The sequence below is a fragment of the Photinus pyralis genome, unplaced genomic scaffold (assembly GCF_008802855.1).
Source record: "Photinus pyralis isolate 1611_PpyrPB1 unplaced genomic scaffold, Ppyr1.3 Ppyr1.4_LG4, whole genome shotgun sequence".
Taxonomy (NCBI): Eukaryota; Metazoa; Arthropoda; class Insecta; order Coleoptera; family Lampyridae; genus Photinus; species Photinus pyralis.
Window position 1 is genome coordinate 11672631 of NW_022170511.1, and position 26946 is coordinate 11699576.

At 36.5% G+C, this 26946-nt stretch overlaps 1 protein-coding gene across 1 annotated transcript; it reads left to right on the forward strand.

Moving 5' to 3' along the window:
• Window positions 1–15591: 15591 nt before the first annotated feature.
• On the forward strand, window positions 15592–16770 carry LOC116169978. The gene is made up of 2 exons (XM_031486207.1): window positions 15592–16400; window positions 16456–16770. The coding sequence occupies exons 1-2, from the start codon at window positions 15761–15763 to the stop codon at window positions 16563–16565; spliced, it is 750 nt and encodes a 249-aa protein (XP_031342067.1). The 5' UTR covers window positions 15592–15760; the 3' UTR covers window positions 16566–16770.
• Window positions 16771–26946: the final 10176 nt, after the last annotated feature.

The following is a 26946-nucleotide window of genomic DNA, read 5'->3' on the forward strand; positions in this document are numbered from 1 at the left end:
CTGTAACGCAGCAGTTCTGCATCCAAACGGGTTGAATATTGCTGCGCATCTTGACGACAATCTTGGAACGCGGAACCTGATTTTGTTTAGTAGAGAAGGGCAATCGATAGCATTGGACACAAGTTTGTAGAGAAAGGTAACATAGCCGCTTTCTTCTGGTACTAAGAGGTGAATGTTCAAATCGCGCGCACATAATCGCCTCAGAGAATAATGGGGGATAACATCCATCTTCTCGGTAGCATAGGTATTTGAATACCCTATACGTTGGACGTGCTCAATTTCGTAGACGTAGTATGTTTTTATAACTCTACTATAAAGACTTTTATGGTCTCGATTGCAACATCCATATATTGAAAGCATTCACAACGACAGTCGTAACATCCCGCACAAGTTTACTTCTACAACCGCCGCATTGTATAATAGTGCGGTTCGGATAAAAAAATTGTAAATGAATAATGAACACCTACCGTTAAGAGGTAGAAAATCGGCCTTTCTTGTAATGGAAGTAGTTTCCTAATTGTTGAAAAAAGAAAAGAAAATTTAAGTGTTTTTAAGTATACATTATACAAATTGAAATATGAATTGGAAGTTTCAAGTTTATAACACCTCCCCCCATAGGTTTCTCCTTTTTTTTCGCAGACAACGCTATAGAAGACCATCAAGTACCTGGTGAGGGCCCTGCATAGTGCAGACACTAAAGAGCACCACCACCTCGATAGCGAGCTTCAACTATTGTTCGACCAGTGACACGAACTGCCCCATGTCGTCGTCCTATGCAAGGGCCTACGTTCTCCGCCTTGCTAGACTCCAGACAACTGCGTCCGCTAAGAGCTGGTAAACAAATTGATGGCGAACCCACACACGACGACACACCGGGTCGCTTTTGGCAAACGATTAAATATAGAGGGAAGTACGAACATTACTATTGAAATGTGGAGCATACCTATAAAATCTCTTAGAGCTATTAACTTTCTCTATATCACACTTTACTATTCACAACACTATCTCTCAAAAACAAACCTGATTACGGCAGACTGTCATACACAACAACGAGCTCACTAAACAAAAAGCTTAACCAAAAGGGCCGTTTAACGTCCGTCTCTTCTATTTAACACATTCTTCCCTTCCCATACATCCGCTCCTACTTCCTTGTACCAAGCGTTGTCGAGCGATAAACTTCGGCGAATAAAATCTGCTTATCTTGAAACTAATTAGCTTTACCAAGCATTTCTTCCAAATGTATCTAATTTGAAATTCATATCATAGAGGGTGACTCATCATTACTGTAGGTGCTGATCTCAAGCAAAACGCCCGTCCGTCAGTTTACGCAACAGTATATTATGCAGTAAAAAAACGGGCACCGTAACGTACAAAACCAAAAATAACAAATACTACCAATGAGGCGCGCTGTGTAGTATTTATCGCTATTAACTAAATGCAGAAATTGCCTTTGGCAATCTCTCGAACAATTTGGATTCCCACATTAAATCAATAGTGACTGTATTAGGAGTTTAGTAAGTTACTAAGTGTAAATAAGCCCAGTGTATGCGAGATAAATGATAAGGTTCATTTAACTGTTTTATGATGGATTGCTTAAATATTCATGTAGGTAATGTTAGCATTACAGATAATACGTTGCAATAAGAATAATCTGCGTTCATTATATTTACTTAGAACCAGGAACTGTTATACAATGAACCAATAATAATAGTCAGCGTAACCAAAAATGTTATACTAGGAATCCTTAACTGAAAGCCCCAAAGTCATTACAAAGCATAAGAATTTAGCTTCCCAGCAATCTATCTCGAAAGACACTGCAAGCTATTACGCATAATTTCGCACTTATATTTAGGATGGTGTTCTCAAATATGCGTAATTAGGTAGACTTATGAATTATTATTTCTTAACGAACAAAAGCACTTCAACTTAAGAGGGATGACGTTCGTATCTTTTTCTTACTAATTAATTAGCATTTTACTTATCCAACCGAACAAAACGTAAACATGGGGACTAAACTCATTTTTATTAGGTCAAGTTCAATTTAAAGTGACGCTAATTAGGAAATTTCACGGCCGATATTACCACATAAAAATAATGGACACAAAAATCGCGCGTTTTAACAGAACATACGTAATTGCACAACACGGATGGAATACAGCTTCGTGTCGAAATTCCTTAGTTTTAGTCAATTATTGCCGCCAGATCATTTCGATAGTACCTAACCTAAGGTTGTAATGTGAGCACAGATTTTGAAACTTAGTCTCGTTTTCCTTCATATGCCGTTGAATTTTCAAACGTGTTTCATACATAATGCGCATGCACAGTCTAATTGTTACGATTTTTCTTGGTTCAGGTGCCTAATACGATTATCTTTCCTAGAAGCATATGTTATTAAAATTTCTCTATAAATAAGAAATAAGAAATTTGACTGTTGCGCAGTTTGTGCATGCGCACATCTCATGTTTACAATATGCGATATGCTTATCTTTACTAGAGACATCTATGTTTAAAATTTCAAAAAAATATCTCTATAAATAGGAAAGTTGACATTGCGCAATTTAATCGTCAAGATTTTCCTTGGCTCAGATGCCAGAGCTATACGCTACCGAACGAAAAAGAACGGACTAAATATCTTGAACTGTAGGAGTAGTTAAGCCCTCGGACAGACGGACAGAGAAAGTGGCTGCAATAGCGCACCCAACTTCTTTGGAAAATGCGCTAAAAATGCCATGTTAGTTCATGAAAAAACTGCTCCAAACGAAATTAAAAAACTTAATGAATTATGGGAAGAATTGAATCTTCAACAGCGTTTAAAAATTCGTATTTAAACCATCCACCTGCCATATTTGAACGGGTGAAATACACTTGCTAAGACTTAACAACAGCACTTTACCAGTTACTTATTGCTATGGGTCAAGCAATTGAATTGTTAAAATTTTGAGCAACATTGCTATGTTTGTCAGTACAGAATACCACTGTTAACAAATGTTGCTCATCTAGCAATTACCTTCAGTATTAACAAGTTGCTAAGGATATTTCAAGTTACAGAATTGGACTGATGGACTTAATAATAATAATAATTTATTTATTTTTTTTTTTTTTGTATATATAAGTGTATATGGTTACAATAACTTTGCAAAAGAAAAATAAAATAATGGTACCCACAAAAGCAGAGCTTGTGCGTGGGGGTTCAAGCATGGTACCTATACACCGAATTGAAACAAAACAAAAAAAAAACAAAAAAAAACAAAAATAAAATAAAATAAAAAATAAACATGGACCAAATGTAAAAATAAAGACTGACTGATGCTCAACCTTTACCCTATATCATATCAATAACAACGCTTATAAAATTCTTTCCTATTTAAAATAAATTTTTTGACACTATTTTTGAAACTATTGACGGAAGTTTTTCTTTTTATATCCTCAGGCAAAATGTTAAAAAATCTAGATGATAAATAAGAAATAGATTTTTGACCAATCCTTTTTCTGGCTGCACATGTTACTATATTACTCCGGTGACATAATCTAGTGAAATGCGGATGGCAGATAAAGTTTGCTAAGTGTTTTTCACGGAATTGTTTCATTACTATTTTATAGAAAAAAAGTTGTTTGATGTCGTATACACTCGCCTCTTCGTATAACAAACTAGAAGAATACAAGCGACTCTTTTTATAGATTATTTTAAGAAACCTTTTTTGTAAGACTTCTAACTTGTAGAGTAACGTTCGGTAAGCGCTACCCCATACGACAATTCCGTACGAGATTCGCGACTGAACTAATCCATAATAAATGGTTTTCATTTCCAGTTCACCTAAAAAATTGGATAAGTATTTAAATTTATATAGTAACGGCCGTAAATTGTTCAACTGCGTGTCTGCGTTACTGTATTGAAAGGCCATATTACAATTTTAACAATGAAATTTTAAGTCTTCAAGCAAAACGTAAATTGTTCAAGTTTAAGAAACAACAAACAAACGTTACGCCACTCTAAGGTTTCACAGCCATCTTCTGATTTTTTGAGGAACAATCGCATGTATGGTGCATGCCATTCATCATGCCTAAATTTTTTTTTTTTCGTAAACCATCACAGATAGCGATATTCATCAAGAGACAAAAAATGCTTGCAAGTAAACTGTCTATCAGTGTCTAAAAATTCAGAACTGTCAAAATAGTAGTTAAAAAGTTTTAGACCTCTTCAGATGTGGATGGTCAGTATTTTACCACCTACATAGCAACTACAATCAAAACGATGATATCACAAAGACCCTTTTTACATTAGACATTCACATCCCGAATTTCATTTTAATCGGCAAAACCATTTTCCGATAAAATAAAAATAACGATTTTTTTTTAATCTTTGGCGGTAGATAGCGCCTTACCGAAGCACTTTTGGATAGAGGTAAGTTGGGTTAAATCGTCCTATTTTGATACCAAGAACCCATGGTAGCGCGTTCTACAGACCTTTTAGGGACACCCTGTATATCATGTACATAAACTGGGTCTTTATGGACGAGTCGGTTATTTAGCCGAGCGAGCTTGCGAGCGAGGCGCAAATGAATATGACGAGTCCACATAAAGCCTATTTATGGACGTGATATATACAAAGCTTTATGTACGGCTGAAACAACCCTTAAAGAAGAAAATTTCATGGAATTCAATAAACGATTAAATCTATATATCATTGACAACAGATGTCAAGCATTTGTCAAGTATTTCTAAAATACTTGCATTTACCTTGGATCGACACCTAACTACGACCGTCACATTGGCAGGTGGCCGTTTTACTTTATCATTATGGACTAGGCCATAATATTGCAAATTATGGCCGCTCATTGCGACTCTAATCACGGTTGTATCGAGCAGTCGTACATAAAATACTAATCTGTATTACCAAAAATGCGCTTTCATCATGTATAGGTATGCTGACTCGTTTTGTTTAAATGGCTGAAAACGAATTTGTCTGGAGTAACTCGAACTAAGATTTTCAGACAAAGATTGATACTGTGGAAATGCGCTTTTTGTAAATCGATCACGATAACTTTTTTATCTTAAGGCATATACAATGGTATAACTAATACAACTGTTTTTTTTTAGAAGATAGTAGTCATAGTTATTTATTATACATGACGATAAAGGGATATTTTAACAACCGAGTGGCGCAGCCACGAGTGAATTAACTTTCACAAGATGGTTAGTTTCCCTTTATCGTCGTGTATAATACAAAAGTTTATTTTATAGCAGAAGCCATATAAATTATTGTAAAACTTCTGACAATTCTGAATTTAATTTAGAGGCGTCAAAAATAGCAAGCTTAGATTACGCCGTCGCGATCGTTTTAATAGAAACAGAATTGTCATATGTTCTGAACGTCATTTTATATCGTGCATTTGAAATAAGAATGACACGTGTCATCAGAATGCATAATTATTTGATTCATTTTATCTACTTTTAGGATTAAAGCACAATTGTATGTACATTTACAAGCCGTGCTGAGAATTATGGCAACACTGCGGCGAGGGCCGATTTCCTAATTCAACTTGGCAGATTTCAGGTGTATTTTATAAGTGTTTTGGGTGTAATATTCCTTTTTACCTGTTTTAACAATAGGATTGCAGCGATTTGCGTTACTCTGTATTGAGTCAACAGAAATTATTATTCAGGTAAACGAAATATATCGATTTGTTGTCATAACCTCTTAAGCAGGCTACTCGTTACTTGACATTTTACAAGCACTTGTACCTGTATAAGCTCAAATATGACCTACACACTACGTCGTAAGTGTTTATCGTGAAAGAATACAATTATTATTTTATTAGTTTGTATTTCATGTATTCTAGCATGGACATGTCAAGTCGAATTTCTGCAGGATTTGAAAGTCTGCGGTGCTCTCCTCTTTAAAAGCTTCGTACCCAGACCCACTGGAGTAGCGATCGGCTTACAGTCTGCCATTCCGGATCGCACCTGGTCGTTGATAAAACCTCACTGATCCTTTTGCCGAAATTAAGTCCCAATCGTGTGCGTGTGTATCTTCAAGTTGGTTAGGCTGGTACCCAACGCTGAAATCTGTCGGATGTTCTGGAATGAAAACATTTCACCCTGAAACATTTATAGAACAATACCGGAATGCGAGCAGGGAATACTTACCGTGTCTGAATCTCCCAAAAAGTGGAAGACCACTGTAAAGAGTGGTTTTATTTCGTTATCTCAGATAAAGTTTGTTTTAATCACTGGTATATCTTATTCTGCAAAAATCCCTGGAGAAACAGTATGTGAACCCCGAACGTAAATTTTCATTAAGATGGTGCAGTTTTAACGAGCCAATCAGTGAACTGATACCCGGAACCATCATTGATAATTCCCACCATGGGGCGTATTTTCCTTCTTTGAACTCCAAAGAGTTTCCCAGTTGGTACTTGGTGTGAAAGTACCTAGGAAAGTACTTTGTTATAGAATTAGGAACCACACCATTATAATCTTTGCAGTAAAGTTCAAATCATGTCGAGATAAAGAGAGTAAAAAAAAACCGGATTATAAAGGGGTTGTGCCCTCATCTCATTGTGTATTTGAATGTACCATATGTACCGAATAGTCAATCTGCTGCTCACGCAGTAGAATTTTTCCTGTTGTCTTAATTACCTAATATAAACAAATGGCCATTCCCTTGTAAGGTAAACGTAACTAAAAGTTGTATAAACTAGGTAGCCATTTAGGTATGTCATTTTGCAGTAGTTTCAATCACCATAATTTAGAACTGCATATTTCTATGTCCGATTTGTGTCCCTATACCTATCTACCTATATTTTTTGAATTTTCAATATAAGTAAACACAAAACCCTTCTGTGATTGTCATTGCGTTGGTTAAGTCCAATCGATTATCTGTCATTTTGGAGAAATATTACAGGTGTGAAAAGCAAATAAAGCAATCTGATAACACAGTTGCAGTATCACGTCACCACCGATTAAGCTAGCCGGAGCACCCACGTTAAAATTTTGTTATACCTTTGAATATTATATTCAAAGGTTATACCCAGTTTGAGTTGGAGCTTTCAATTACATTGGCAAGAGTCAAATTAAGAAGTATCGTTCCACCACGTGAATTTACTGCACATAGGTCTGAGAGATTGGTGAGAAAAGCAGAAAACCAGGTTGGAATGTCAACGAGGAGACTGGCTCACCAATACAGATCTTCTAAGAGTACGATATAGTTGGAATTCAGGATCAATGGTCTTAAATATCGAAAGAGACGCAAGTGCCCCAAATACTCTCAAGCGCAACTCCTTCGTATACCAATATCTCAGGTTCACTTTGCCAATGAAAAAACCATTACCTATTTTAGATGACCCAAAAGTATTTCACTTTGAGTAATTCTGAATTGAAGGGAAACGATGGATTTTATATGGATAACGCAGAGGAATGCCCTGACAATGTTAGATACAAACATAAAGCGAAATTTGCAGATAAAATCCTTGTCTGGTGCGCAATTTCTAACAGAGAACAGGGGCGTATCCCGACCTTTTGTGAGAAGAGTGAGAGGCGAAGCTTTGAATAGTCAGATCTATATTGATACCTGCCTTTCCAAATTAGGTACTTCAGTTTGGCCAGATCTAGCACCATGCCATTACTCAAGAGATACCCAAAACTGGTTTCGACAACACCATCATACTTTTTATTCCCAAAAACGATACTTCTCTAAATTTGCCGCAGGCTCGCCCATTGAAGTATTTTTTGACTTTAATGTCTAGGAAAGTTAATCATGAAGGCATGTGCAGCCCAAGATGACGAACAATTAAGACTTACGAACAACTGAGCTGAATTCCGTCCAGGGCCTCATGAGAGATATTCAAAGAAATAGTAATGAGTTGTAATTTATGATAACTAGTTGGGGTTTAAATACATTGCTTCATTAAACAAAATGTGTGCCAACACTGTTAGGACATACCTAGGTATGCGTATTTCTCAATTAGTCAATTTAATGGGTTTTTTTGGGGCTACTTGTCGACAGTTACCGAAGTGAGTTTCGGGAAAAAGTACCAGTGCTTGGCTTCGATGGTCGAAAAATTGCCCACGTGCCGTTGTTGGTTTGCAAATATTCATCAATAATTAGGTTTATCATATATTGAATCTCTGGGTGAAATTAAATTACGCTAAGTATTTTATTTTGCAAACGATAAACTAATCTGTTGTATCGGTAATCGAATGAGAAGAATAGGTACTTTAAAGATTTATAAAAATTGGGTTTATTTGTACTCTATCATAAAAAACAATTCGGATAACCTTGACTAAACAAAACGAACGTGTTTATTTGTATAAAGGCGGGTACACATCTGAGCACGAACGCGAATGAGGCAATCCGAGGCTGTCCATTTTGGCTCGAATGGAGAACTGTCACACGAGGCGCAACGTAAGTAAGTAAGCTATGATCGATGCATGTGCGCAGCGAGCCACTTGATTGGGATCGGGTTGAAGCAGCGTACCACACCCAATGAGGCTGTTGGGCGCGGCTCGTGAGGCCGACCACGTCTGCATGCAATCATGCGGCCGCGACTTGCCTCATCCGCGTTTGTGGTTAGATGTATACCCGCCTTATTACTGATAGTGATCATGTAAATCATAAGAATTTCACGTCATTTAAGTACTTTGGCGTCGAGATCTACACGATCACGACGACATAAGTAGCTAACGTCGCCCATAAAGATAATATCTTATACTATACGGAGACGCTACCTTCACGTTGATACTCATTCGTCCAAAAACTGAATAATTCCGAAACTGAAGAAGCTACATGAGTAGTGTAGTTGTAGTGTAAATACTCCCTTACGTCATTGTCTGACAAGATTTCAGTGTTGAAGCTTGTATCGAAAGTGTATGACAACATTAGCATTTCAGAATTAGTATTTATGTAATGTATAGGTAGACACATTTTTTTGGGTCTGTATCCACCAACAAAGTTTCGTTATTAATTAACTCCATGAAATCGCAGTAAACTAAAGAAGTTAATTATTTAGTTTTAAAAACCACTATTTTTTGCTGCTGCAACAATATTCATGTAGCGATTCTAAATTTGTTACCAGAAGGAAGTCATTTTTTTCAGTGTGAATAATTCGGCGAGAATGGGACACTTTTTATGTTTTAAATAGTTACTCATTACGTCTCAGCTGGAAACTGTTGACCATATATATATAATATATATAGTTTGGTTATCCGTGTTTTTGCATTTGATGAGATCTTTTGTTACCAGAAATTCACGTCTAAAACACAATGGTGGTTCCTGAGCTTCTATCCTGAGAGCTTTAACTGGAGATGTTTTCTAATTAAGTTCAGTGTCTAAAATTGAGTAAGTACCTATTTATCCTGCGTTTTAATTGGGTATTGTTTCTGTTAAGCTTACGCTATTGGTAGGAAGGTTTCTGTATTTAGAAAAAAATAATACTTCGGATTCAATTGTTGACATACTGAATGCGAGTGATCAGGTAACCATTCTTGGGTATAGATTTCATTGCCTGGAACATTTTATCAATAAGTTCGGGTAAATTATACATATTGGCATATGTTATTTTACCTCTTAATTCTGTGTGGAAACATTGGAAACTAATACCATAGTATAATATATACCTACTAATACTGTGTATGTTACAAAGTATGGTGTTTACAATTGAATACTGTAACGTGATTTATAAATTCGGGTTCGATTTATATCAATATTTATTAAACAAAACTAAAACACTATAAAAACCGTACAATTTATATCGATTATTTATATCACACACTTCGCAATTTATATTTCCGCGCTCGATGTTTCATACGTACTCGATCTCGTTCGGTAGCAGACTGCCGCGATGTTCGGTCCGCAACCATTTATACACGCAAGCAATGTAAGTCCAGAACATTCGCGCAATTACCAGACACGCTGCAAACATTCCCACCATCGCGCGCCTAGAAAATTCCAGAGCGCCAAAGGCGACGTCATGTCTGGAGCGTTTCCGTTACAATACCAATCTTGGACCTATTACAGTACCGTCAAATGTATGGACGTACACTGCGCGTTCTCGGAAAATGGAAACAATGTTTCTAGCGGATTCACACGGATCGAAATCGCTAGATAGTGTAATTTATTTTCCAACTTATCCAAGTTAACGTTTCAGTAGGTCGAGCAGCATAACGCATCAGGTGTATTGGTTTTGGGCAAAAGTAAATTTAATATCGGCAAATGTGTTGAACGGGTATGGGTTTTGGACGACGATTAAAAAACTTCAAAATTGTTTATTCCTGTCCGATAATTAATTTTGATTTACAATTTCACAACCCTAACACACAAAGCAATAAAGACAAGGTACAATTTACTAGCTACCCACTTACCTAACACCAGCCTTTATCATTCAATTAATTAAATAAGAAATCTGGTAACAAATGACCTAATGGCTGTTACAAGGTCTGAATAGCAAATATCTACTTTAATGTACGTAATCGCGTTACCTTACTGCGAAATACGTAGGTATGATATTCAAACTTGTAAGTATGTGCTATCAGAACTTCAATAAGGCACCAACTTCGAATTTAAAAATTTGAATTTAACTTAGTACTGATTTTGGTAATTGTGCTATATCATTGCCCCCCAATTTTACAAGACGAAGTCTATTGCATAGGATTGTAAAATTTTTTTAATCGGCTAGCATATGAGAAGTCTCCCTTTCAGTGAGAGTCCCTTTCGTTTCCCGAAAGGATGTCGTGGTTATCTGCTGGTGAGTCGCTTTGAACTTCAACAGTGGCTATTTTTTAATCAAATTTGTTTTTATTACGAAAAACGTTACCTTCCTGAGCGCGCGCGGCGTCATCGCCCCACGGATCTCTATTATGCTAAAACCTTGGTTTTTGCAAAACTTCGCGATTGCCGATTGGTTTCTCTACTTCCACGTTGTTCACCTCAGGCGCAAAATAATACTCCGCCTGCCGAAAACGTTGTATCACATCCGCTAAGCGTTTTGTTCCTACCAAATGAGTTGCAATGTGAGGAGCATAATTTCTGGCTATCTTCTGGATAATGACTGGATTTATGGTTCAGTGGTATTGCGCAGGGCTATAAATCGGGTCGGGTGTTCGAACCTGGGTCGAGGTGAATTTTTCATCTGTGGCAGAGATGGGAATTGCCTCAGACCAATTTCGAGCATTCTTCCGGCTACTCCGAATTAGGCTTTCCTGCAGTTTTCCTAATTCATAAGGGGTAGTACAGAACAACTGAAGACCTTCTGCAGAGTCACCTCTAAAAAGCATTGTGCGGGTCACTCTGTAATTGGGCGCAAGCCTGTTGAGGACTCAGAACAAGAGGCGGATGATAAATAAATAAATAAATGAAATACTCCGGATACGAAATATGTTTTGCCAGTGCCACACTACGCATAAAATGCTGACTGAATGAGCCCATGCTAGCGTAGTATTTATTTTTTTAAAATTATATAAAAATTCAGATTGAATCACATCTGACCAGACAAAATTTGAAAAAGTATGCATATGCGTTTGACTCCACTCCACGAAATTGGTTCGCAACTACTATTCTGAAATATGAATACGGTACGTACCCTATTCAATTTATAATAGTAATCTAGTTGCTCCAAAAGTTCCAATGGATGAACAATCCCCTTATTGTCAAATATGGGAAGCCTTTTGTTTATATCAAATTTATTAAGCTTACGTAGGTATAGCGTCCTCATACACGCAATGCGATCATCTATTTCAAACATATCTGGGTTTGGCATAGATCCCTGCACGTTATCGATTTGTGATAACCTGGTGTTTGGTAAATGCCCGCTTTGTTGCAATTTTACAATCACCTGTGAAACAATGTCTGTTACTAACTGATGTACATTATGGGTATTAGAACAATGATTTGATGTATGATGTACTATTTACAATATTACTACAGAATTCATCTTTTTCCCACAGAAAAACTTTAGGTTTTCCAATCGCCTTCTCCTGTTCAGCACAAAAGGTTTTCTGATTATCGCCTTCTTCCCTTCCACCTTTCTCTCCAATCAATTTCTCTCCTTGTGGTAGACCTTGATAGCCCGCTTCTACCATATGTTTTTGCAAACATGATGCATTTTCCATTTCTGCTGAATTGATAATTCCCAGCTGCTTCGGATGTTTTTGCCCTGCTATGTAGTTTTGAAAAAAATGGGGAGCCGACAAATCGGTAGCTGCGTCCTGCCTGTCGTTTATCGGAACACTCGATGCTCGCTGATAAAACGGGCCCGATGATGATTTAAACAATTCTCGCCTCGTCGGTGGTGTTATCTGTTCTTCGTTTTGCGATATGCCACCCGCTGCCGTAACATATTGCTGCTTTGGGATGGCCCCTTGTCGCACCTTACTTCACAGGTTGTATTCGCCTGTAGTTTGTTCATGTGGCGTGCCATCCGTCGGCAGTTTGAAGTTAACATGTTATTCGAATAAATCCCCCATTCTATTCGGTTTTTAATTAAACGCTCATATGCCTTCGTAATATAGGAAATAAGAGATATGGGCCTGTAGGATACTGCGATTCCGAATTCTTAATCTGGTTTCACTATTGGTGCAATCAGTATTCTCTTGCGCTCTTCCACATCTTCACTTTTTATCTACATGTCATTATAAGCCAATAAATAGTAATTTTGTTCCGTGAGGAGGTAGTAGAGCCAATAGCGGATAGGAAACGTCCTGAAACTTTCATCAAAAGAGATCAAAGTACACTGGGCGTTCATGTATTTATGGCCCCCAGTATAAATGACCTGGCTTATTAATTTATTTACTCTTTAAATATTAAATTTAAAGGTGTAAAAATTTCAAAATGCCTCAAGAACATTTTTGCAACAAACATTTGGATCTTTTAAAACATAAGGGTTGATTTAGTCCCGCTACTCCTCAGCCAGGTCTGCAATTCTGTGTTTGGGTATATTATTGGAGAAGTATTGAAGTACCTCCAAAAATGTCTACCAGCTCTCGGACTAAGAGGGAGGAGATCGGCTTCTACAAGAATACCGATGACGCTCGTAAACGGGATCGATATTGGTCCTTAAGTCTCTTTTATAGAATTCGTTTTCGGAGTCCCGATCAATTTAGAAGGGTAGAAGGTATTATTTACGGCTGCACTGCATAAGCAAAAATTGAATAGGTAGGTAAACCTCACGGCACCGACTAGTGCTTATGATTAGTTTTCTGTCTGTCCGCATGTCACTACAGTTGTGCTTATATTGATCCAATTCCAAACACGCCTTCGCGTTTTCATATAGCGTGTGTGCTCTGCATCTTTATTTTTTACTATGAGGTACTCAGCCAAACTCATTTCGATTGCCTTATCCTTTAAAACGAAAGGTAGAATTTATCGTTAGTGGTTCCGAAGATTTTGCGCATGAAGCTATTGTTCTTCCAGTGAAATGGACCGAACTATTCGAACTGTCGATAATTTTCAAAGTACGATAACTCCTTGTTTAGAAATAGATAAACATACATTGCTTTGAATCGCAGGACGTACATGAAGCTAGAGCAGATTTTATCAATAGCTGAGATGAAGTACCTACCTTCTACCATCAAATAGAAAAGGTAGCACTGACTATTGTTTTTGGAATTATCCAACTTTATCAATACCTGCGTGGTCTACATTTCAGGTTGAGGTAGAGTGGGACATTTTTTTTTCATTTTCAAAGGTACTTTATATGTGCTATTGGCTCAAGTTACTACCTATTTGATAACATTCGTTTTCACTATTAAATTTGACGAAAATGAAACCTCTGGACGTCGCGTCGTTATGCAGTTCGTTATAGTCTACGAAAGAATTCTGGCAGCAGGCAGTTATAAGCTGAGACGTAGAGAGCCGTCACATATTGTGATGTAAAAATGCTTTCTGCTTTCTACTGTCTTGTGTGGTATACGTTGCATTTCATATTAGGTACCAATTTCTACGAAAGGTGTGGAGTTTTTGTTGTATTATAATTTATAACTCTCTTTTAGTAGGTAATTATTTTTAATGCTCACATATCTTTAAATTATACAGCTTGTATAAACGATAAATGCAAGGAAACTGATGCACACATTTACCTGCAACACCAGTACTTGGCGGGAGATGCTGCACTGGCTCCTTTGCACTCATCGCTGTAATTGCATTATAATAGTAATTCATTAGGACGTTGCGGATTTAATAACTTACCGCCGTGTTTCTCCCGATGAACAGTAGAATTTGCACAAACAAGTCTCCGCCACAATTCCGTGGATGGACAAAATTCCAACAAAGAGCAAGAACAGGAAAATACGACACATGTCTGATACGAAAGCAAAAACGCTAATACAGTGGGAGAGAAATACATCTGCTTTTATATCGAAGAATTACGTTCCAAAAATTTTATTGATTAGTAGATACGATTGGTGATATTGGGAATAATAGATAAGACAGTTAGATACGATATACGGCTTTCGAGTGTCATAGATGACATAATAAGGCAAACAGACAAGGGAAATTATTCTTGTCCTTATTGATTACTCCAAGGCTTTTGACACCCTTAACCACAACACACTTATTTCGATTTTACAGTTCATAGGATTCGAAAAATCCGCTGTTCGATTGGTATTTAACTACCTAAATGGGCGACAACAAAAAGTAGTATTAAATGACAAACAATCTACAGCATTACATTTGACAAAAGGTGTTCCCCAGGGTTGAATTTTAGGTCCACTTCTGTACACTATTTATACCTTCAAGATTTTATCAACATTAAGACATTGTAAAGACCATCTTTATGCTGACGACACCCAAATATACGTCTCGTTCGATATAGACCGGGAGATGGTGACACTTTTTGTGGTGTGATTTGCTACAAGTATGGCGCCCATTCAAAGGTTTAATTAAGTACTCCTCAATACGAAAATGGTGCTAACTCTCTGGGAGTGGGGCCGTTATTGCGTGACGATTGTTTAAACATGTCGGAAAATTTAATGATTTTGGACAATTTGTTACACAAAATTCTTTGAATTTTCTGGTAGTCGGTGACAAAACAAATGACGGAAACGAAATGCCATACTTTTCCGGTGGGCCTTATAGCCCGCCATACTCATTTGAACGTGTCGGTTGTTTTTTTTTTTTTTGGTGATTTGCTACATGCTCATTTTTTATTAGCATCAAGTCCTCAATCAGTCATTCACGAAAATCAACCTGCCATACCGCACCGACGGGCTCGGATAGCCGCCATACCGGCGCAAATATGTCATTTTTGTTAATAATTTTGGGTGATTTGCTACAGTATGGCATTTGGATTTTCATGGTCCACTTTGATCCATGATATAATATGTGCCATACTCGTCATGAAGGCTACAGATGGCGCCATATTTGAAAATCTATTTTCCGAAAACATCTTTGTGCTATAACTGGGACAAGCAAGGAACCTTGAAAACGATCTTCTCGCGAACTTCGGAAAAATAATTCATGGGCAAAAATGAACAAAGAAAAATCATGAAAATGAAATAGGCATTTGTTTAAACATTTTATGTACCTATTGTATTTATTTCGAAATAAGAAACAAGGAAAATATGATACAATCACAAATTCAAACAACACTAAACTCGGAATTTTACAGTCTTGTAATGACGTCATTTTTGTCTATCCTTGTTTAACTAATGTAAAATGACAATGACAAAAAATTTTGCCGAAATGTTGTTGTCGTGGCTAAATTTTACCTGAAATGCTTGTCAAGTGATTGTCAGTTTTGAAGTTTTGAAAACGCCAAAGCGTCAAAACATGCCGCCAAAAAACCCTCATCGATTTAACGAACAAACACAGTTAATAATTCTAAATGTGTTGGCTTTCTTTCAAATTGAACAGGAACAAGTTCGGAATGGCATACCACTAGACATCAACAATGTTATACAGCGAACTGCACAAGCAACGAAAGTCAGCCCAACAACCATTTCAAATTTGAGAAAAAATGGTGTAAAATCCGACAAAGATTACGCATCTAATGTCTCTACCAAGCAAAAGATTAACAAGACGAAAATCACAGAATATTTGAAGAATAAAATTCGGGATACAATCTATTATATGTACTCCCAAAAGGAATATGTTACACTGGCAACTATTAGACAAAAATTTCTGGAGCAAAACGAATATTTTCAATTTTCCATTGATTCATTGAGAAAGTGGATCAAAAGTATGGGTTTTAAATGGAAGAAGTCCAATAACAGAAAATATCTTATGGATTTACCGGATATTGTCCACAAACGAATAAAATTCTTAAGGGAGTACATTGAAAACAAAAATTTGGGACATGAGGGTTATACTCCGGTTTTTATGGATGAAACCTGGATATTTAGTAAGGGATCATTTCGAAACAGCTGGCAAGATGATACTAAGCACACGGAATCAATTAAACCCAATGAAGGTAAAATAAAATATTATAATACCTTTTCAATATTATTAAAAGAGATATTTTTTAGGTCATCGATACATTATTGTCCACGCTGGGACGAACGATGGCTTTATTGGTGGGGCAAGTTTGATTTTTAAAAGTGGAAAAAAAAAACAGGGGACTATCATGATAATATGAACAGGGGTAATTTTGAAAATTGGTTCAAGACTCAACTGGTGCCAAATCTTCCTGAAAAATCTTTAATTATTATGGACAACGCAAGCTACCATTCTGGCCTTTTAGAGAAAATTCCCACCAAATCATGGACAAAACAAAGAATGATAGAATGGTTAGGGGAAAAAAATATCGGCTATCCAGAAAAGGCAATGAAGGATCAAATATGGAGCATTGTCAGAGCAAACTGCCCCAAAGAGAAAAAGTACTACCTTGATGAATATGTTAAGCCTTTAGGACATAAAATTTTACGGTTACCGCCATACCACTGCCAATTTAATGCGATTGAAATGGTGTGGTCTCAGTGTAAACGAAAATACGATCAGTACATTGCAAATTTTAAGGGATCACCACAAGAGGTTTTGGCAACATGGGAAAGGGTTATCGGGGAGATTTCTAGGGATAATTGGGAGAAATACGTAAACCATACGGACAAAGTAATACAAGATGCTTGGGGAGCAGTACAAGTTTGTGATGCTTCTGACATCCCACCTCTTGTTATCACTACAGACGCAGATGACGACCTTACTGACGACGAATACTTTGATTTTGACTCTGACGATACGGACGAGGGCGACTAATTTTCTTCTAATACTGTGACCATTACAATCGCAATAAATTGGCATTGGTATATTTTTGTTTTACGATTTTGATTTTCCAACTATTCATCAAGGTAGTGCAATTTTTTCTTGTGTAGATGTGGTTTCGATAGTGGTTCTTTGAATTTTTATGTACTCCTCTGCTAATTATTTTTTGGGTCTTTTCGGGAGTATTGATTCCTAAATAATATTCTGTGATTTTCGTTTTGTTAATCTTTATTTATTTAAAAACAAAAATATGTTAATATTACTTATAATAATAATATTTAATTTATAATAATTAATGTAAATGTAAATACTCTATGATAGTGCTGCGACTATATCAGATTCGTCAAGTAGCGTAGATAAAACGAACACTAAAGAAACAAAACAAAAACATGTACTACAAAAGAAAAAAAGTAGTAATAGTTACAGGTGCCATTCCGCACTTAAAAATTCATCGACAGAATAAAAAGGGTGTAATTTAAGGTATTTACTTACCTCATTTTTTAATTTATTTAAAGATAAAAGACGCAGATTTGAGGGTAACTTATTATAACATTTTATCCCGTAATAGTTACTACAGTTCCGAGATGTTGTAAGTCGAATAGATTTTGAGCTAATATTGTCTCTACACCTAGTGGAGTATTCATGTATGTTATATGAAAACTGGTAATCAGCAATGTTTTCTTTTATGAATAATATACAATGTAGAATGTACCAGCTGGGAAGGGTTAAAATACCATGTTCAACAAACTTACACCTACAACAACTTCTGTAGCCTAAATTAGTGAGTATCCTAATCGCACGTCTTTGTATAGCAAAAATCCGTTTAACCTCAGAAGAATGTCCCCATGCAATTATGGCGTAGCTCATTACTGAGTGGAAGTAACCATAGTAAGCATTTAGCATAACTTCATGAGATGTCATTGATTTCAAACTCCTCAAAACAAAACATGCTTTCGACAGTTTTGTGCACACCTGATTGCAGTGCACAGACCAATTCAATTTCGGGTCAAGATATACACCCAGGAATTTTGATGAACCAGTATTATTGATTTGATCAATTTGTTTTAAACTAAATATGCACTTAACTGATTTATCATGATTTACGAGCAACTTATTATCCGTAAACCACTCTTCAAGAGTATTAATACCGGTGCTTGTGTAGTCAGTTATGGTGTTACATCTATTTAATAAAGTAGTATCATCTGCATATAAAATTAACTCATCATGCTTGGTTACCGGAGCAATGTCGTTAATATATATTAGGAAAAGTACTGGGCCAAGTACTGAACCTTGAGGCACGCCTGTCTCAATTTGCTTAAAACCCGATGCACAGTGATTAAAACATACATACTGAATTCGGTCGTTCAAATACGATTCTAACAACATAATGCTTTTATATTGGAAATTATATTTTGGAAGTTTACTCAGTAATATTGAGTGACTCACACAGTCGAAGGCTTTAGTTAAATCTAAAAAATTTGCAACACAAATTTCATTAGATTCAAAACAGGTTAAAATTAAGTTGGTTAACTTCGAGATGGCACTCGCAGTGGATTGGTTGTTACGAAAACCAAATTGACTGTCGCAAAATAACTTTTTTGCTTCAAAATAGGACATAATTTGTTTTTTTTTAATTTTTTCAAAAATTTTAGAAAAGACTGGAGTAATTGATAGTGGTCGATAGTTTGTAAGATTATCCTTTCAACCTTTTTTATGCAGAGGAATAACTTTGGATATTTTCAATTCATTGGGGTAAACTGAATTTCGTATACAGGCAATTATAATTTTTGTTAATGGAACAATTATGACGTTTAACAAGGACTTCACAATGTCAGCCGTGATGCCAAAATGATCTCTACAATCACTATTATTAATACTGGATACTGTATCACGCATCTCATTAAAGGATATTTCTTGAAAATCAAACGACGTAGAGTTGTTGATTTTGAAATTACTAAAATATGTAATTGGGTATGTTAGTTGAGCAAGTTATTAAAATAATTAGTGAGTAAATGACCTTTTTTGAAATACTAACATTTTATCCATCGCGGTTTCGCTCGCAAAAAATATGAACTATTCGCATTTTTTAACATGTTAAAAATTTATTTTCGATATCTTCAGTCGTTTAGGCTGTGCGTTGATATCTCAGTCAGTCAGTCAGTTAATTAGGACTTCTTCTTTTATTAAGACCTATAGATTTCTTGTGGAAATTGACCTAATTATTATCAAAAAATGCTAAAATATTATGTACACCACTGTATAGTAAAAGTCATACAGGTAATTAGACACCAGTAGTCAGTTACTTAGCAACAAATAAATTTAATAGGACATACGTTTTTTCCCACGAAAATGACGTCATTACACGACTGTAAAATTCCGAGTATAATAATGTATAGCTATAGATCATTCCATCGATTCTTGAGCATTCATATACTCGACGGGGCATACTGAAAATGAGTGAATCGATCATAGCCTGTGATACACTGTTCCAAGATTCTAAAAGATGCCTGTGGGCTGTGAAGATCTCATTTACAAGTGTTTACAGGTGGTTGTAAAGCATTTAGCATCCAACCCACCATAACCCACACGTGTTAGGTCCAGCGAAGGGGAAGGCCATGGAATCATTATTAGCGAGCTCCTAGTGAGTTTTTTTTGCGGTGGACCGATTACGATGAAATTTCGCAGGTGGATTCTTTATCAAATTTATAGATCGAAGTTCGTGAATTGGCAATGTAGGTCAAAAAATAAGGAAGGTCCTTTTGACATCTCCGTTAGTTATGAACCGATTTGCATGAAATTCAATATGGGTATATCTTTAGCCAAATAAATCGCAATGCCAAAAGTTGAGTCCAATCGATTCAACATTCAGAGTACCCTTTTCACATCTCGACTATTTATGACCCGAATTGCAAACTTTTTGACTTATGAAGGTATTTAAATGAAGTTCGTACGTAGGCATTTGGGATAAAAGCAAATCTAACGCCAGTTTCAAAATTTGGTTTTACGCATGCGCAGTGCCAACCGAGGAGCCAACTTTCTTAATTATGAAAGTATTTAAATGAAATTTGATACATATATGCACTTAGAATAAAAGCAAAAACAGGTGCAAAATTTGGTTTTGCACATGCTATAGCCATACCCCAGGAGCTCGTTTGCTATAATTATTTAAACGTTTATTATTATTGTTATTATTATCATTAGTGTTACTTTAATTTTTATAATGTTCAAATTTTCACCGTTTCTTAATTCGAAATAAATACAACTGCCCTGAAAATTTTATCAAAATTGATCAAGGTACACTGGGTGTTCAGATACTTATGGAGGGTACCTAGTATAAACTTGACGGCAGCTGCTACCCACTACCTGCGATCCATTGAATGCAATGCCGAACACAACGACCCCGACCGGGACCTCTACAACTTGACTAAGAGGTTCGAGTGGGGCGGAGAATATTAAGCGACATAACATCTCGTGATAAAACAAGATTGGCCCGGGAGTCATGTTTGAAACTTGATATTTACTTTTATTATACCTCAAACTGTTACGAAAAGTTGGTGCCATACTGTAGCAAATCGCCCAAATTTTCCGAAAATTCATACATTTTTGAAACAATATTATACATAATTGGCCCATGCCACAGGTATGGCGTATCGAAATTTCTATTTTTGACTATAAAAATAACTAGTGGAAAGATTTATACGGTGTAGCAAATCGCACAAAATTATTAACAAAAATGACATCTTTGTGCCGGTATGGCGGCTATGCGGGCCCGTTGCTGCGGTATGGCAGGTTGATTTTCGTGAATGACTGATTGAGGACTTGATGCTCATAAAAAAATGAGCTTGTAGCAAATCACCCAAAAAAAATACAAACAATCGACACTTTCAAATGAGTATGGCGGGCTATAAGGCCCACCGGAAAAGTATGGCATTGCGTTTCCGTCATTTGTTTTGTCACCGACTACCAGAAAATCCAAAGAATTTTGTGTAGCAAATTGTCCAAAATCATTCAATTTTCCGACATGTTTAAACAATCGTCACGCAATAACGGCCCCACTCCCAGAAAATTAGCACCATTTTCGTATTGAGGAGTACCTAAACGGCCACTGGTCAACTACTTTAGTAGGTATAGGGTCATATGTTGGTGCAAAAATAAGACATATGGCTATGCCGTGCTGATGCCCGCCATATCAGTTTAGTTGTCTAAACATCTCATTGCTTCGTGTTGAACATTCTTATAGTTACCACATGGCTTTCTTTTCAGTTCTTTGACAAGAGGTAGTTATTTAATATACTTTATGTTTCTCGAAATTTGTTTAACTAATACATTTCGTCTTATACTAATACGTAACTATTTCTCATTTGTCAATTATTGAATTTAACTTTTTGGGGTTACTTGTCGACAGTTGTCGAAGTCAATCATTATAAATTTGGTTTTGAACAAAGGACTAGTGCTTGACTTTGATGGCCGAAAAATGGCCCACGCGCAGTTGCTGGTTGCAGACGTTCAACGATAATCAAATTTATCATAAATTTAATCTCTGAGTGATATTACACCAAGTATTTTATTTTGCAAACGATAAACTATTGTTTTTTATCTATCGGTACCTTAAATTTTGATAAAAATTGGGTGGGCTGAAACAAGCTATATCTCGCAACGAGCCACAGCCGGAGGGCACTCAAAAAGTGATAAATTAATGATATTGAAGTGCTTTGTGCTACCTCAGATTTAAAAAATACTAACTTTTCAATAATCTAGTATATTTTTATAACTCTACTATAAAGACTTTTCATTATAGCAGCCCAATATGCAGCTGTTTAAATACTTTAAAACAAAATCTTGTGAATTTCAAAATTTCAAATACAATGTACTAGCTGGGGGTTGCGTACAAAATGTTTTCTTTTGTTACCTATCTTGGACAAGTTTTTTCAGTACTATAGCGTAAAGGAAAAACACCTTAAAAAGCGAACGTATCTTGAACATCTAATGAAAAGTAGAAATTCTCTGTCAACGTGGAAAGCTTTATCAAACCTTAATATCCACGCCATTCCAAGGGAAGAAGCAAAATGAACTTCCCTGTCATCTGTCAAATGCGAACGCGATTGGCAAATATTTAAGCATCGTTGTACAACAAGTAAAATACGAGTAATAATCGCACAGATCCATTCTTTCTTAACAGACCGACCACTCGCGGTGAAATGTAATAATTAATAATAATTAATAAATTATCTTGTAGTCATTTCATCTTTTCTGGTGTGTATCAGAGGGAAAGGGGATCTGTCTATGGGGTCACTGCAACTGTGAATTTACTCAAAAATTGAGTGTCGGAACAGGTTACTTACAAAGGAAAAAAATGGTAACCTGTGCCATTGTTTTACCAATATTTGACACTGAAGTATTTAGGTTGTCTCGTACATTAACCACTATTAATTGTGGGTACAGATCCGTGGGTATGTTTTTGGTGATGAAATGGCCGATTTAAACTTCAAATGAAAATACATTTACTCAATTAGCAAAATAAAAACCAACAAGTGTATTATCTGATATTTGCAAAAATATTACCGGGCCCAGCTTGGATAAATAGTGCAATATTTTACTCATATTCATCTACGAAGTTTACATCCACCAAAAAATCCGTTTTTTTTGTTACTTTTTACTATTTGTTGTTTATTTGTTGTTCTGATGTGTTTACTATCTTGCTTTTATTGTTTGAGTTACTTGAAGCATTAATGAAACGCATCTCAATAAGAATATTGGCCCCTGACTTCTATTTTATACGCTGATGGCTAATCGTCATTAAATAAAAATACTGGTATGGTATATAGTAGGTATCCGTCAAATTTAACTGTTTAACAAATTTCGAATTTGGACAACTTTATAGTAAATCCACACAAGCGAATTCTGATTCCAAATACAATAATACCTCCTTCCGTTAGGTACACAATAACTTTAGTATCAATATTCATAGGCTAACTCAGCAGTATATCCCGTAAATTCGATAGCAAGCGTCACATTAACCCTTATTTCGCATATCCCGTCCAGCCGACTATTGAAATAACGACCACTAAAAACCTTTCCGGTTACGATCGGTATAAGTATTATTTAATTTTAGACGTTTTATACCTTTTCTCTGCGGATAGTAGTATAGAATTCATATTCATTGTGATTTAAAGACATATCGGGAAAATCCTTAAGTTCGGATGTGTCGCGAGGGAATATATGTCTATAATGGGGAGCGCTTAGTAATCCTTCTCGGTTGGGCAATATATCGTTCGAGATCCTACTTACTTACATCACATATTGTAAATCTATCAAAATCCTTTTTTAATCAAGTGGGATTGCAAGTTCGAGATCTTTCGCATATTAGCTTAATTTTCTATATTAACTGATGGGCGTATCACAACGTAGGTAATAGGGTGAAGGTGCAGAATTGCTAAATCTCCTTCACTTCTTTCAACCTCGCTTTCGACATACTAAAATAAACGATGATGTAACTCATGAAATCCGATTTCAGAAGTAAGAATCGGCATATGAACCTACAGTCCCTAGGGTTCGAAGTTCTTCGATCGGTGAGAGATATACCCTTTGTGCTAATTGTAAACAAAATGACCGTTGTATCGCACAAAACATACGTTTTCTTACCCATGGATATCTGCGTGCTGTGTCCACCACTAATAGGGTTCTTCTACGAGACAACCACTTCAGTATCAAACATTAGTAAAAATATTGTTTAGGTTATCACTTTCCCTTTGTGATACCCCCTTCCAACACTCCCTTTTTGAGTTATTCAAATTTGTTACAAGTTACAATCAGTATATTGAAACAAAAAAAATGGCAGCCAGTGGGGCGACAGAAGTCTCAACAATCGCAGCGAACAATGAATTACGCGGCTATTATTTTGTCCACCATTACCTACATCATACTGTGTAATAACTTTCGACTCGCGAATTCAAACAAGAATCGTTCGCTCTCCCACTTCTCTCCCTGTTTAAATCTCGCCCGTTAGAACCTCTGAAACGGGACCGATTTTTTGGACGAAACAAATCTCGACTCACGGACCTTCTTAAACGAATAGGAAATCCGTATTTCCGTGCCGTGCTCGGCTTTTCACAACACGGAACAAAACCTCGCTCGCTTTCCGCAATACGTCTCTTGATATCGCTTGTTATCGCCAGACATACTTTCGTTCATGTTCTCTATGAAGGGGTACATGTGTAAATTTTCCCATTCTGAACAAAATACAAATTTGAAAAAATACTTTTTTATTTCTAAAGCGACACCCGTTACAATTAACACATATGCTATTGGTAATCATATATATTTTTAAAGAAAAAGTAAAAATTACTTCTATAAGAAAAAACAAAGTTGACTGGAAACGAAACATCAAACTTAAAATTTAAAAGTAGCATTTTGTAGAGGGAAAAAGTGGTCATAATAATGTGTTATTTATTTCGAAAGATCTTTTTAAATATCTTAAGTAAGAAATAAAAACGATTTTGCAAAATTTAGGTTTTCTCCGCATACCTCCGAAAGTAGTCGGAACTTTTTCAGTTTCAAAACTGCATTTTGTTATGCATCAAAATACGCAACTTTGCCTGTAAAGCGACAACGGGGGAACATTCGTCGGCGCCGCAGAGGTTCTGCTACACAAAAAATCCCTGGCAATCAAGCAGCCCGGTCTAATACAAAACCTTGCGTCAAACGCGGTCAATTGACATTTATTCCCTCGACAGCCCCTCACAAGGGAGGGTTATGGGGGCAACGGTTAAATCTACTAAAGTCCACATGAAAAAGACGATCGAAATCAGCACGTTGACCTTCGAAGAACTATGGACAGTACTGTGCCAAATTGAAGCATGTCTTTACATACATAGGTACTTTACATACATTAATTCTGTTTGGCTATGGTGCATTCGACCTGGGACACACGGTATATGACTCGTAACAACCAAAGTATCTCTGTGATATGATTTTTAGGGCATTTTTTAAGAATTACAAAAAATGTGCTATTGTTTGCGCTTTGTCCGCCCGTCCGTCCGGACCCACTTCTACCGTTTTGAACTACTTCTAGGGGAATAGTCCTAGAGTCCTGGATTTTTTTTGCAGTAGGTAGCCTATACGTGCCAGACGGCCATCAAATTTCGCTGTCTAGAAGGGGGGGCCCCCCCACGAATTATTTCCTGAGATGCTGTAAGTAAAAGGTGCATAACTTTTACATACGACAACCAATTGGTCTCAGATTTTGCATACGCATGCCTTTAGTGGTGCCAAGTTAAACTTTAGAAAAGGGGGGGGGGGGGGGTTTAAAACATATGTTCTACCCTTCATGGTATTCTAATGAAAGGTCTCATCGAAATAAGTTGGTTTGTACAAACTATAACTTTGTCGTGCGACTCTTTTTCGAGATCAGTGAGCGACGGGGCCTGGGAGGGGGGGGTTAAAAATTAATTTGATCTCTCATTGTATTCTAACTAAAGGTCTCAACGAAAGGAACAGTTTTCTACAAATTACTGCCCTTCTTTTTGTCCTCTTATCAAATTATCAAAGTACGGGGTGGAGAGGGAAGGGGGGAGAAGTGGAACTAGTCTTATCCTTCATGGAAATAAAAGAAAATTTAACACCAGTTTCAAAATTTGGTTTTGCGAATGCGCAGTGCTAACTTTCTTATTTATGGAGGCATTTAAATGAAATTTGATACATAGCCACTTGGAATAAAAGAAAATTTAACACCAGTTTAAAAATTTGGTTTTCCGCATGCGCAGTGCCAACTTTCTTATTTATGGAGGGATTTAAATGAAATTTGTTACATAGCGACTTGGAATAATAGCAAATGTAGCGCCATTTTCCAAATTTGGTGTTGCGCATGCGCAGTGCCAACTTTCTTATTTATGGAGGCATTCAAATGAAATTTGATACATAGCCACTTGGAATATAAGCAAATGTAGCGCCATTTTCCACATTTTTTTCAATTTATCTTATATCGTTGTAATGGTAATCGTTAGATTAGAGTAATTTTTACGCCCCTTCTTGTCTGCACCGCAAGCGGAGGGTTACAGTACCGCTTACGCCTAAAGCCGGCCCTGCATACCTGACGTCTCTTTCTGTCCACGTAGATGAAAATTTGTCCCTCGAAGATCGCTGGTTAAACTTTCTACGATGTGTTACTAATGCGAAACCCGCGTATACTGGGACTCTCGGTCCTTGTAATTCAATTTCAATATGTAGGTCGTACCCAGTTTGTAACGCTTGCGATGTTTGTAGGAAATAAAATCTCAAATTTAATTTTCAGAAATATCAATTCATGAAGGGCACATCATCCAGTGGAAAATATACTTTTTAAAAGGATGCATGTTAACGTAAAGTAGGGATAATCTTTGGGAACAGTGCCTTTACTATTACGTGATGCCCCATTACCCGTAGGCAACGTACCATCTAATTTAATTCTCGGCATTTTAAAACGAAGGCCCTTCCAAGCTAGATTACCCTAAAATGCGAGTAGACAAACGTTTTTTATTATAAGAGAATTTAAAGGAATTACGAATGCGCAAATCGGTAGCCACGAAAAAGAAAGCTAAAGAGTCAAATAAAGTAAATCTTGGAAACGAATTAAAGTTGAAATCAGTTTGGAAAGTTTATAACGTGGCTTGATGGACGTAAGGGAGATCAGGATTATCTCTCAGTTTTCAACACCACTTATCTGAAAATTCCCATTCGACACGAACCTTATAATTTCGCCGCAATTAGATAATTTCAACATT

Coding starts and splice junctions, on each gene's coding strand:
- LOC116169978 (XM_031486207.1), top strand. CDS start 15,761: ATGCCGCCAAAAAACCCTCATCGATTTAACGAACAAACACAGTTAATA. Junction 16,401..16,455: donor ATCAATTAAACCCAATGAAG/GTAAAATAAAAT, acceptor GATATTTTTTAG/GTCATCGATACATTATTGTC.